The following is a 13,450-nucleotide window of genomic DNA, read 5'->3' as shown; positions in this document are numbered from 1 at the left end:
GCAACAGCTGTAATTAAGCAAAGCTCCAAAGAGAACGATCAATTACCCAGGTAGCAAATCAAAACGATGCCAAGCAAAAGTAGATCGGAACTCCATTGGTGATCCGACCGTGGCAAAGGAAACACGTACCTGATTGGTGCCTCTTCATGATATGTCATACTTCGTCGTGAAGCCCCTCCATATGCACTCTATGCGTGGCATTGCGCGGAGATCCGTGTTACCTTTGTTACCCCTCCATCGAATCTCTCGCCTATCGACTCCCCAACTGGCAAACACATTCTCCTCGTATTCTCATCTAAACCGCGCCGCCATGGACGAAAGCATCAAACAGCATTACTTAGCTGACTCGCCTCCTACCGTGGTGAGACTGGAAGTCAAGTCACACTTCGATACCCTCAAAGACCAAAACTTGAGGAAATATGCGCACTTCATGAGCAGGTACGGTGTTCCTGCGATACACCCGCCAATACCACGCCTTCTAAGAGCTATTGGCAGCTAACTTTTCTGGAATGTATACAGAGCCGCATTTGAGGGCACTCGAGTCACCCTGCGCCAGGTTTCCCCCGAGTCCGAACCCATCTACGACCTCATCCTATCACTGTACCATGCTTCCAATGGCGACTGGAACAGCCTCGCCCAGAAGACACAAGTCAGCTCCGAGGATCTCCGTTTCTTCCTTGAATATGCGGGACAATTCTTAGGCAACTGCGGAAATTACAAGGGCTTTGGTGACTCGAAGTTCATTCCTCGGCTGTCCGCATCCGCATTCGAAGCTCTGTCATCGGCTACTGCGGAGACGAAGGCGGCTTTCCAGAAGGCTAGCACCACTGGAGGAGGGATATACGAGACCAGTGAAGAGTCGATGATGCACCTAGGATATCCCAAGCAGGGGCACATGACCACCTACTACCCCGATTCCCCAACAATCTCACAGGAGGAAATCACAGCAATTGGTGACTTGATGGAGAAGAAGGGACTTGCGTTGGAGAACACCAGAATCCGGAAGACATCCTCAGGTGATTTCGAGCTTTTGATCGCGTCTGGTGTTTCGTCGCCTCCTGTGAAGGACCGGGATCTCGGCGATGTGGTCGCATTCGAGCTTGACGGAGACCTGAAGGGAAAGACGCTGCGTCTTGTCTTCGGTGACCATCAGGAAGAGATGGCAAAGATCGCGCACAGCGTCAAGCAGGCGGGACTTGCTGCTGCAAATGAGAACCAGAAGAAGATGTTGGACTCATATGCTCTTTCATTTGGAGCTGGTTCAATCGAGGCTTTCAAGGAGAGCCAGCGCATCTGGGTTAAGGACCAAAAGCCAGTCCTGGAGACGAACCTGGGCTTTGTTGAAACATACAGAGACCCCCATGGTGTGCGCGGAGAATGGGAAGGCTTCGTTGCTTTGGTATGACACGTGACGAGTTTATATTTACTGCTATCTCTAACATTTCTAGGTTAATCTGGAGCGCACCAGAGCATTCGGGACGCTGGTTGACAGTGCCGAGAGCATGATTCCCAAGCTGCCCTGGGGCACAGACTTTGAGAAGGACAAGTTCCTCAGCCCCGACTTCACTTCATTGGAGGTCTTGAGTTTCGCCTGCTCGGGTCTCCCAGCTGGTATAAACTTGCCTAATTATGATGACATTCGCCAGAACCTTGGCTTCAAGAATGTGTCTCTGGGCAACGTTCTCAGCGCCAAGGCTCCTAACGAAGCTATTCCTTTCATTGCTGAGAGAGACCAGGAAGTCTTCCGCGCATTCCGCGACCCGGCCTTTGAGGTCCAGGTCGGCATCCACGAGTTGCTGGGTCATGGGACTGGTAAGCTGTTGCAGGAGACAGCGCCAGGGAAGTACAACTTCGACATTGAGAACCCACCCATCAACCCCGTCACCAACAAGCCCGTGTCGACCTGGTACAAGCCTGGACAGACATGGAGCTCGGTATTTGGTTCAATTGCTTCGTCATATGAAGAGTGCCGTGCTGAGTGCGTGGCCATGGTTCTTGGCTGCGACTTTGGCATCCTGAAGATCTTTGGATTCGGTGATGGCAAGGAAGACTTGGCCGGTGAGGCCGGCGACGTCCTGTACGTGGCCTACCTTTCCATGGCTCGCGCAGGTTTGGTCGCCCTCGAGTTCTGGGATCCGAAGACCCAGAAATGGGGCCAGGCACACATGCAGGCTCGGTATAGTATTCTGCGCACCTTCCTCGATGCCGGTGATGACTTCGTCAAGTTGTCTTACAGCAAGGAGGATCTCTCTGATCTGGAGATCCATCTTGACCGGTCCAAGATTTTGACTCACGGACGTCCTGCCGTGGAGAAGTACCTCCAGAAGCTGCATATCTACAAGAGTACCGCAGATGTTGAGGCTGGTAAGGGCTTGTACGACGATATTACCTCTGTTGACAGCTGGTGGGGAACCACCGTTCGTGAGGTTGTTTTGAAGAACAAGGTCCCACGTAAGGTCTTTGTGCAGGCCAATACTATTCTTGAGGGTGACCAGGTCAGCTTGAAGGAGTATGAACCGACTCTCGAGGGTCTGATTCAGAGCTTTGCAGAGCGTAACGTCTGATACGACTTGTATAAAAATATCTAAATATTGAAGTATACAGATGAAATGCATATATAGCGCGTATCTATCCCCCATGGAAGTCGTTACATATACACATAAATAACCTCCCTTTTTATCTCTTCTCAGGGGGCATCTGGACGATGACTTTTGTTGTCATTGCCTAGGTGTAACTACCCCTATTCCACACCAGACTAGTCATACCAACAGTTAGATCATGATTTCTCTACCAAGTCGCATTTGATTCGTTTCGTTTTCCTTGTGATCTTCATAGTAAAAACCCGAGACATGGTTTTAAGATTATCTATGTGGCGAACATAGGGTATATTCCAAGGTTATACAGTCTATGAAAATGATCTTCGACTTTGATAATGAGTATTCCCAAAAAAAACTAAAAAGGAAATGGTTCCTATACGTACAATACTCTTGAATTATTCCAAAGTTAGAAACAAAAATCAAAAGATGGTCACAATCATCATGAAATGAGAGATCAATAGGAGGCGGTTTTGCGGGGGACCGGCTGTAAATAGGTCCAAGCATGGGCATACCTAAGGTTACCATGACTTCGCTATGCTGTAGGCACATCTAATATCATCCCACAATAATAATCGTCTCTACCTAGGGAGAACAGGAAATCCAGATTAAATCCAAAACCAAAACTAAACAAAAACAAAAATACAGAGGACACGGCACGTGCCAAGGTCTCGATGGCTAGTGAGGCGCTCGGACTTACCGCCGTCCCAAGTTGATCTACCCATCTTCCCCAACCTCTAAGCGCTCTCTTTCTCTAACACTCAATCACTGCGAATCTAGCAGATGAAGCGTATAGCTGTTTTACTCATTTTGGAGACAAAGATTCTTTCATCCTGGTGCTGAAAGTCATTGAATTGGAAAGTTGCCAGGACTCTTGAACACAGCGACTTGGACGACACTCGACCCAGATCAGTCGCATTGCTAGACTAAGTCAGCATTTTATCATTTTGCCTACACAAATCAGCCTGTCTGACGTGATTCAGGTGATAATAGAAACCACGGTGTCGCGAGAAACGCCGCCGTCGGACCCTTCAACCACGGCGTGCCCGCCCCATTCAACGGACTCCCTAGAGGAGGACGACGATTATTACACTGCACCCCCACCGCACTCCCCAGCATCAGCGTCGAGTTCCTCACCCGCATATCCTCCGCCATTTTCGTCTCTTGTCTTCTCATCACTTCCGGACACCAATCGCCCATATAAAGTTACTGAACCTGGACCAGCTTGTCCTCCAGCCTTAGCGCCTCCAGCGCCTGTCGAGGAGTCGCTCGAGCCGGCCCCATCTTCGGCAGTTGCTGACACAAAAGCGTCTTTCACTGAACCAAAAAACGAAGGCTCGTCCGACGACGGTGAACCACCACCGCCATACACAGAAGGCTATAGTCCACTTGAGTCATTCACCTACGTGATGGCTGCTGCAGGAGGCGCCTCCAGTATCATAACCCAGGTTCAGCAGACCGGGGGGCCGCCAATTAACACTCTTGGTGGTGTGTTTGACAATCAAATACGCTTTGTGTGCTTTCCGCTAACATGTTATAATAGACATCGGTGGGGATGAACACGTCGGTCTTGACCTCCGGTAGGATTGCGCTTCATTCATATCTCAATTATGCATAGTCTAACAAGTTGATAGTGGTACGCGGTTCACCCTTTCGCGAGATGAGCTGTTGACTTTGCCTGAATTCGTTCTGCTCTCTCTTTTCCCCAATGGCCTCCTCCCAGATGGACATGCCACAAATGGTTTCCATGACGGGGATGTATTCCCGGTTGACGTACGCAAATCTCCATCTTGAGTATCAAGTTCTTTCTGACAGATATTATCCAGTATGATCCGGTCTCACTTCAGTACATGCTGGATTTCTTCCGAACTGTTGCCCAAACCATCCCTTCATCTCTGCCTTCCGGCTCAAACTCACCAGACATGGAAATGTCGGATCCCATGCAGGGATCAGCCCGTGACATGCTCCAGGACCGTGCTGGCATCATTGTCCTCCGAGAGGATCTCGACTTCTATGTCATTCCCCCTCGCGCCGACATTGGGCACGATGAAATGCTTGAAGTCAAGCGGGGGGCGGGTAGGTCGTTGTTGAAACAGGATGGCATCTTTTCTGGACTCCGCAAGAGCGAGGAGATTGGATCAACCGAACAGCATCTTATTGAAATGCTGACAGCCGGGTGAGTTGAACTCGATATTACAATCATGGGCCAATGCTAATATACAATGTAGAGGATTTGATCGTGCTGACCAGTGGGGCCACCGTGCCCGGAGCCTAACAAGGCAGTAATCTGCAGTCTTGCACTGGCCAAACTCCGCACCGATATCCGCGGAGACCTGTCGAACAACAATTCCGTGGGGATGGCCCAGAAGCTTCTCTTGTTTTGGCGCAAACCTGCCCGCCGCTGCTGGTGGGAGGGCATTGAGCTGCACGACGTCGAGGGCGTCGAGGGGCCAGTAAAGGTCTGGATCCGGCGTGTGTGGACCTTGGAGATGGTAAGACCCCAATCCTCACTTAAAACTCTTTATAGCTAATCCCATCGCAGAGTGTTATTGGGCTCCGCTGATTTTTTCCCCTCCTTTCTTCTTTCCCTTGCATGTGCGATTATCATTCCCCGGCCTTGTGCCTCGAAGTTTCAACTGTTATTTTCTTTTTCTAAAGTTGCATCTAAATATGTCTGCAACAAATATTCAACCTTTCATCTTACGAACAACAGCGCTGGCGTACTCAGCAGTTTGGGTGTTCTCCTTCCTTTCGGTATCCATTTTCTAGTCTGGTTGGTAGATTTTCTTTTCTTGTGAATCAGTTAGTTTGGCTGTGGAGATTGAATATATAGTGCAGATCTAGTTGGAAATTGTAGCCTTCCCCTCACATTCCGTTTGCTTGTTTTGGGATTTGAGTCTTGTTTTCATACCACAATGAGCCCTAATACAATATGTACATACACATGTAGCTATGGCATAAGAGAAATGAGCAAAGGCCAGTGCGTATTGATGCTTTTTATTGTTTATTGATACGCCCATTGATGTCGTTGTTTTACTATGATGGTTTCCAGTCGTGTTGGCCTGAGGCACTAATCACATGATGCCCTCCTTGGAATGGGACTAGCGTCGAATTGGGCAAAGTCGCGCAGAATATCGATCTCAGAGCCAATCTCTCCAACTGGATCATATCTGGATTCCTTTGACGCGATCTTGATTTTTCTCACACATTTACTTTATGCTGTGGCATCTTACAAGTACTCGTTGTTAACCTTTTCGCGCTTGGACCATTCTCAATTGTGCCTCACTGCAGTGATCAGCCCTTCGAACATCGAGCCGATCAAAACAATCGCAAGCTCTCTCTTCTCCCGCCCATACCTCGAAGGGGCATGTTATTGTGCAATTGAGTCGCCAACATGTCCCCTCTCCGAGGCTATATCAGTTCCTACCCCCCGCGCATGCGCCAGTATGGAAACGCGTTGCTCACACCTGTCAATCCTCCGTCACAGACCGGCCCGACTCCGCGCACCACGAAGCGTGGAACCACAGCCATCAATTATGCGGAAGATGGCTTTGATGACGAGGATTTTGATGAGACCGATGGGCCCCGGCGACCGACGGGACTGGAGGAGTCTTCGGCGTGAAGAATCCGCTACCGACAAGTTGGTGCCCTACTCAGAGAAGCTGGGCAAAGAAGTGCATGCGCCGGTGGAGGTGCAAGGCCTCTTTCGCGAGTGGATGATCAAGAGAATGCTGCGACCAGCGTATGTTCCCTATTGTCAGGACTGATGTGGCCATTAACGAGAGCGGCCTCTGTCTTCCCTGTTTATCTTTAAAAATCCGGCTAACATACAGCGTGGTGATTCTAGGTGTGCCGATCAACTGCAGATTCAAGCGCAACTCCCCTTGACACTCGTTCCTATCCGAATTGACGTCGAAGTCCCCGCTCATCAACCCCTTGAGCCATTCCCCTTTCCCACGCACAGTCGTGGACCCTAGCATCAATCAGACTCTTCCTGCGTATCGCAGACCTGACCCATTACCCCCGTTCCGTATTAAGGATACCTTCTTATGGAACCTCCACGAATCACTCTCCACGCCCGAAGAATTTGCTATTGGATTCGTCCGCGATCTTGATCTCCCAAATCCTCAAGCCACGACCATGACCATCAGCAACCAGATCCGGCAACAGCTGGAGGAATACGCTGGCGTTGCTCTCCACCCCCTATTCCAGAGTACAGATGCAGGTACTTTGCCCAGTGCTCCGCCACAGACTGAACCGTCAAGAGACACGTCGACGACACCAGCTGCTGCCAACATTGCGACACCTGATAACCGGCCCAATGTGACGTCCACTGTGACAGTGACCAAGGAAGCGCTGGTAAATGACAGCCTTTTGAACCCCGATGACGCATATCGGTGCTTGATCACCCTCAACATCAACCTGCAAAACAAGCTTTACACAGACAAATTCGAGTGGTCTCTACTACACCCACCTGGAATGGCTGAAGAGTTTGCGCGTATCACTTGCGCAGATCTCAGCCTTGGTGGTGAATGGGTTAGTGCGATTGCACATGCCATCTACGAGGCAGTTTTGAAGTTCAAAAAGGAAGTCTGCGAAAGCGGTGCTCTTGTCAGCGGCCTCACCGGCTACGGCAACGAAATCGAGAATTTGGCAGCCAACGGCGTGGAGGCTGGCTGGCGTTATGACCCTGAAACCATTTGCGATGAGTGGCAACCTCAGGTCGAGACACTGTCCAAGGAAGAAATCGAGCGGAGAGAAGGTGACCGTGAGCGTCAGATCCGACGTCTGCGCCGAGAAACAGCTAGGTTCTCTTCTACCACGGGCATCACACCTGAGATCTCAAGGCAGAGCAGTGGCAATTACTTCGAGGTAGATAGTGAGACTCCGCTCGGACGTGGAGAAAGGAATAAGCGCAAGCGCCGATTCCGTAGCTTGAGTCCTACAGGCAGAAGTGGCACTCCTGGTGGCCGGGGAACTCCTGATACCGGATCAGGGGCTGGGTACGGTGGCGGCGGTGGAACGCTTTCCGAATGGTATGCGGCTGCTAGACATATCTACATCTCACTGGAATATTCTCACTAATGAATTCTGCCTACAGGGAACGCCAAAGCTGGAGATGCAAGAACTGTGCGGTGTGGGGCACAGCAGTTTGGGCTGTGCGCGATGGTCCAGATGGCCCACGGGTAAGTGGTCACTCTAGAATGTATTACCCAACTGTTTTTCTAACCATCATGTCTAGACACTCTGCCATAACTGTGGCCTGCTCTATGAGCGGGATAAGGTTGCACCGGAATGGTCCAAGGATCTTCATCGCCACGACGTTCCCGTCGGCCGATATGGATAAATTTTCGACGGGATCTTTCCTTGCATTAATGTACTATCTTAAGCTTCAATGACCTACTTCACGCCACCGATTTCCTATATCTCCGTGTCCTTCTCAACCATTTAATCCGCTGTTGTTGCACCTTTCTTTTACCGATCACGGCGCCACGGCGCATCGCCTTTCTGTTCTGTTGCAGGCATCTACTCTTGATTTCCATCTGCAAAATCTAGGGGCGTCATTATCATTGTGAATCGCCATAATTTTTTTTATTTTTTTACTTTTCACTCATCACTCAACGTCTTTCCTGCCTTCGATGTATGTTGTTCCTTTTTCCGAGGATTCATAGAAGACAGAGGGCTACTAGGAACTAGAGTAGACATTCAATGTGATTATACAATGATACACTTATGCCATTTGGAGCTACACAAGTCACTCAGAGAGGAACCCTGGGGGAAGAGTTGAAGAGGAAAGATTGGGGGATTGAGGGGGGTTTTATACTCCTAAGACGCACCTTCCCAGAATGAAAAACCCCGTACTTTCCTATTTGTCCTTTATCTCGTGACATGCAAAACAAATCATCTTGTGGGAATGCTCCTTCCTCGCCTCTCACTTCCAATTACCTGCATAGGTATTTGATATTCTGGAATGGCCGTTTGACGGTAACTTGGCGCCTTCCATGTCTACATACGCATGTAGGTATGGCCATATACGGCCTGGGTCCACTGGCAGCGTGTATCGTCAGATCAACCTTCAAGGAACTTCAGAATATGGTCAAAGCCCTCAGGTTCCTTAACCCAGTGGCCGTCACCCTCTGCGCCAGTGAACTCCTGCCAGTCGACGCGTACCATGAGCCTCTGCAAAACTTGACATGCCTGTCGTCCCAACTCCACAGATACCCATGGATCATCTGATCCATGACTTAGAAACACAGGCGTAGATAAAACAGAATTATGAACAGACTGATCGGAGTGCGATATCTCAGCAATTTCAGCAAAGTAGAACCCGGATATTAGACTCTGTGCCTGAGCGCTGCCAGGACTAAGGGATGGACCGGATAGCAACTGCTCTAGCTGCTGCGCGAATGGCAACCAACCACAAAAGCCTAGTAGACCACCTAGTGGGACTTGGATCCGGCCCGTCGCGGTTGCAGCCAAGAATGTCCACAAGGCAGTGGCCATCCCCTGGCTCATGCCTCCAAGATAGATGTGGGAAAATCGCCCATCTAAAAGTCGAGCTTCCCCCTCGAGAATATCGAGGATGTGTAAGACTGACTCTCTTATTCCGTCTTTCTGTAGTTCCTGTCGTTCGTGGATATTGTCTAGGGAGTAGGCGTCAAACCAGGCGCACATCTCCTCTTCGAATGTAGTGCTCCATCGGTCGCGTGAGGTTGGAAAGACCCAGCGGTAGGAGGGTAGACAGGAGGGCAGGTTTTTGCCTTTGGAGGTTGAAGATGAGAAAAGTTCTTCGGCGAACTCGGGGCCATCGCTGCCACGACCATGTAGGAGGATAACCGTGTGGGTATGGGGGGCTTGGGGATGGTGGATGTGGGGTTTAGGGAACTCCATGTTTTCTGTTCTTTTCTCTTTTGATACTCCGCCCAGGTGATCTGGGAGAGGTCAGATAATTTTGGGATTTTATTTCTCAAGGTTGGTTGGGCACCCTCGTAGTCAGAGGTCAGCGGTCACCTGGTCAGTTTAAACGGAGGTCTACTATCAAAGACATCTTAACGGAGGATTGGCAAGGGAAACGCCGGTTTATAATGATTCTACTATATCTTCATATTGCTCATTTCCTGGCTAAGATCCAGTGAAACGCGACACTCTGCGACACTCCATTTCCTTCTTCGCAATCCACGGCAACCTCATCAATCTCCATCTCAAAGCCAAGATCTGTGAGGAGTCTTCTCGTTTCATTTCTACCCCAGCCACTCCAATGCATTGCCCCTTCTGTGCCACCCAACCAAGATTTATCAGAGGCGCTCGCAAATCCAGTATCGGGGAAATTTGCGAGAAGCCGTTCCCCCAGGTTTCAGCCAATCGTAGATGCGACGGAGGATCGTAGTTTGTTCATTGCGTGGCAGATGAAAAATGGAATACATGGCCATCACAGCATCGAAGTGCCCCTGGGTGAATTCTAATTCCATCATATCCCCCGGCATCAGGTTCACGGATTCAGGAAGTCGCTCCTTCGCCATGGCGATCTGAGTGTCGGATATGTCATTGGCAGTGACGTTGATGTCCTCACGCGATGCCAACAGTTGAGTACACGGCACTCCGGCACCGCATCCTAGCTCAAGGATGCTAATTTCGCGGTTTTTCTTAGCAGAATCAAAGGATCGAAGCATAATATCGAGATAGAAAAGTCGTCTTTCATAAGAAGGTTGTGTCCAGTTCAGGTAGACTTCCGCAATCTCATCATAGGCTTTCTTTACGTCGTCCTTGATTTGATGGTTATCGATGGCCTCAGACATTATGACGGAGATGTTGTCGGTAGTGTGCTGAATGGTGAATCTTGTGAGAAAGAGAAACTATTAATTAGCAATGACTCATTTGGTAATTTAGACCTCGGGGAATATGACTAGTTGTTTTTATGGTAACCTGATGAGGGTTAGTGTAGTTTACGAGACCGGGGTAATTGGCATATTCTCTTCTGATTCGAGGCCAATTTTGCATAAAACCTTGGAATGTATTAAGTGCTATGGTAACTTTGACCTGTATTAACATGAATATCTCCAACAAGAACATCCCCTATTCTTTCGGGAAAGGCCATTTCCAGTTGCGAATATGTTCGGGATCAACCCCATTATCGAAAGCCTCGGACTTGGCCGCAAGCTGCTCGTTGTACAGCTTCTCTCTCACACCAGCTGCCGAGTTCCCAAGAGTTTGAATCAAATCAATGGCAGCCATAGCGAGACTGTATCGATCGGTATCATTGCGCATAGCCAGTTCAAACGGCGTGTCAATGTTGCCCTTCTCTTTGTACCCTCTCACGTGCAGGTTATGTTGACCAGGTCGCTTGTACGTGAGTCGGTGGATGAGCCAGGGGTAGGAGTGGAAGTTGAATATGATGGGCTTGTCGACGGTGAAAATGGACTTCCATCTCTTATCGGACATACCGTGAGGATGGTGAATGGCGGAAATCAGTCGGAACAGATCCACCACATTAACAAAACGGACTTTGAGCTGTGGGAGATATTCACGTAGTAGTGCGGTCGCCGCTAAAGCTTCGTGGGTTGAGACATCACCGCATGATGCCATCACGATATCTGGCTCTGCGCCTTGGTCGTTACTAGCCCAGTCCCAGATTCCGAGACCCTTGGTACAGTGCGCGACGGCTGCATCCATGTCCAGGAACTGGATGTGCTCTTGTTTATCGGCGACGATCACATTCACGTAGTTGACACTGCGGAGACAGTGGTCCATCACGGAGAGGAGAGTGTTGCCATCGGGCGGGAGATAGATGCGAACCACCTCGGGGCTCTTGTTAGCCACCACATCAAGGAATCCGGGGTCCTGGTGGGTGAAGCCATTGTGGTCTTGTCTCCAAACAGTGGCGGTGATCAGGATGTTAAGAGACGAGACTCGGGCTCTCCACTCCACTTCAAGGCACTTCTCGATCCACTTGCAATGCTGGTTGACCATGGAATCAATGACGTGGATGAAAGGCTCATAGCTGTTGAGCAGTCCGTGTCGCCCAGAAAGAATGTAGCCTTCCAGCCATCCTTCACAAGTATGTTCACTGAGGATCTCCATCACGCGGCCATTGGGAGACAGGTTTCCTCCATCTTTATCTTCTTCAAAGTAATCCCCCATCCAGACTTTCTTGCCTGCTTTGTACACCTCGGAAAGCTTGTTAGATTCAGTCTCATCGGGGCCAAAGAGCCGGAAGTTGTTCATGTTCTGAGCGACTACATCACGAAGGAATTTCGCCATGTTGGCCATGCCTCCCTTGATTGTCAGTCCAGGATCAATATCCTTGAACCCGTACTCTCTGAAATCGGGAATATGGAGCGGCCGGCGCAGGAGACCTCCATTGCCAACGGGGTTGGCACTTATCCTCGAGTTGCCCGTGGGCGCGAGTTCCTTCAGTTCCTGAATCAATGTACCATTCTCGTCGAAGAGCTCTTCTGGTTTGTAGGCCCTCATCCATGTCTCCAACACCTTAAGATGAGCGGGGTTGGTGCGGACATCAGTGATAGGAATTTGATGCGCGCGCCAAAATCCCTCGAGAAGATGGCCATCAACCTCCCGTGGAGCCGACCATCCCTTAGGTGTGCGCAGAACGATCATTGGCCAGCGAGGTCGGAACGGGGTCTTTGTCTCTCGAGCTTTCTTCTGGTGCTCCTTGATCTCTGTGACACATTGCTCGAGTGTAATCGCCATGGCCTGATGCATGCTATCAAAATCGCTTCCCTCCACAAAGTATGGTTTCCATCCATAGCCAGCGAGCAAAGAGGTAAGTTCATCGTGGCTGATCCGTGCAAGTACCGTCGGGTTGTTGATCTTGTATCCGTTGAGATGGAGAACGGGCAGGACTGCTCCGTCATTGACCGGGTTCAGGAACTTGGTGCTGTGCCAGCTGGTTGCAAGTGGGCCGGTCTCGGACTCGCCGTCTCCAACCATGGTCAAAGTAATGAGATTGGGGTTGTCAAAGACCGAGCCAAAGGCATGCGACAATGAATATCCCAGCTCGCCTCCCTCGTGGATGCTGCCAGGTGTCTCGGGGGTCGCGTGGCTTCCAATCCCACCAGGAAAAGAGAATTGTTTGAAGAACTTCGTCAAGCCCTCCGTATCCTCGCCTTTATCTGGGTAGACTTCCGAGTAGACACCCTCAAGGTAAGATTGTGAGATGATTCCGGGGGCGCCATGACCGGGGCCTGAAACGAAAAGAACATCGAGGTCGTACTTCTTGATGAGACGGTTCATGTGCATCCAGGTGAAAGATTGCCCGGCGTCGGAACCCCAATGACCCAAGAGTCGGGCTTTGAGATGCTCTAGCTTAAGAGGCTCTTTGAGGAGTGGGTTGTCGCGAAGATAAAGCATACCCAAACATAGGTACATGCTGGCACGAAACCAGGCATTCATTTTACGGATTGTCTCGGCATCGAGAGGTTTCCCTTCCACTGTTGAACGAGCCTCTCCATAGGCGGAGATACTCTTTTCACCTGCCTTTGATGCCATGATGTGTATCCCTGCTGGGATTGAGATGTTGCAGTATGCAGGAGAACCAATCCCTCGGCGTGGTCTGAGGATCCGACAAAGATAGAAAAGTTAGTACACTGGAGTTGTAGATGCTAAGAAATAATAAAGTTTACGATGAAGGAAGTAAATGCTTTCAAGTGACAGTAGAGATTTTTGGTTAATTATACTGACAGACTTATTGTCTGATAAGTCAATGACGTGTGATTTGTTTGCTATCTGCGAATGGATGCATTAAGCATGAATCATGACCTAGGTACTTATGTGCATGTGTAAATGATCATAGTTAATATAACATGATTGCCCATCAGATAGGCCAGCCCTGTCATGAA

General features: G+C 49.8%; 6 protein-coding genes across 6 annotated transcripts; 3 read left to right on the top strand and 3 right to left on the bottom strand.

The window, feature by feature from the left end:
• Window positions 1-151: 151 nt before the first annotated feature.
• Window positions 152-2,564, top strand: N7519_009660 (dipeptidyl-peptidase III; the record flags this gene model as incomplete). Its single annotated transcript, XM_057296433.1, has 3 exons — window positions 152-438; window positions 520-1,399; window positions 1,449-2,564. 3 exons carry the CDS (start codon window positions 152-154, stop codon window positions 2,562-2,564), a joined length of 2,283 nt encoding a protein of 760 aa, XP_057144315.1.
• An 813-nt stretch (window positions 2,565-3,377) lies between these two features.
• Window positions 3,378-5,157, top strand: N7519_009659 (putative general stress response protein Whi2; the record flags this gene model as incomplete). Its single annotated transcript, XM_057296432.1, has 7 exons — window positions 3,378-3,384; window positions 3,588-4,082; window positions 4,138-4,174; window positions 4,229-4,367; window positions 4,421-4,770; window positions 4,888-5,086; window positions 5,137-5,157. The coding sequence occupies 7 exons, from the start codon at window positions 3,378-3,380 to the stop codon at window positions 5,155-5,157; spliced, it is 1,248 nt and encodes a 415-aa protein (XP_057144314.1).
• A 973-nt stretch (window positions 5,158-6,130) lies between these two features.
• On the top strand, window positions 6,131-7,941 carry N7519_009658 (putative RSC complex subunit Sfh1; the record flags this gene model as incomplete). Its single annotated transcript, XM_057296431.1, has 4 exons — window positions 6,131-6,336; window positions 6,602-7,630; window positions 7,696-7,780; window positions 7,837-7,941. 4 exons carry the CDS (start codon window positions 6,131-6,133, stop codon window positions 7,939-7,941), a joined length of 1,425 nt encoding a protein of 474 aa, XP_057144313.1.
• Window positions 7,942-8,663: 722 nt separating this feature from the next.
• N7519_009657 (alpha/beta hydrolase) lies at window positions 8,664-9,485 on the bottom strand (the record flags this gene model as incomplete). The annotated part of the gene is made up of 1 exon (XM_057296430.1): window positions 8,664-9,485. One exon carries the CDS (start codon window positions 9,483-9,485, stop codon window positions 8,664-8,666), a length of 822 nt encoding a protein of 273 aa, XP_057144312.1.
• A 404-nt stretch (window positions 9,486-9,889) lies between these two features.
• Window positions 9,890-10,390, bottom strand: N7519_009656 (class I SAM-dependent methyltransferase; the record flags this gene model as incomplete). The annotated part of the gene is made up of 1 exon (XM_057296429.1): window positions 9,890-10,390. One exon carries the CDS (start codon window positions 10,388-10,390, stop codon window positions 9,890-9,892), a length of 501 nt encoding a protein of 166 aa, XP_057144311.1.
• A 277-nt stretch (window positions 10,391-10,667) lies between these two features.
• Window positions 10,668-13,100, bottom strand: N7519_009655 (phosphoketolase family protein; the record flags this gene model as incomplete). Its single annotated transcript, XM_057296428.1, has 1 exon — window positions 10,668-13,100. The coding sequence occupies one exon, from the start codon at window positions 13,098-13,100 to the stop codon at window positions 10,668-10,670; it is 2,433 nt and encodes an 810-aa protein (XP_057144310.1).
• Window positions 13,101-13,450: the final 350 nt, after the last annotated feature.

The sequence above is a fragment of the Penicillium mononematosum genome, assembly GCF_028829835.1.
Source record: "Penicillium mononematosum strain IBT 11891 chromosome Unknown utg000005l:1.0-9366267.0:1.0-9372171.0, whole genome shotgun sequence".
Taxonomy (NCBI): domain Eukaryota; kingdom Fungi; phylum Ascomycota; class Eurotiomycetes; order Eurotiales; family Aspergillaceae; genus Penicillium; species Penicillium mononematosum.
This window is presented reverse-complemented; position numbering and strand designations above follow the sequence as displayed.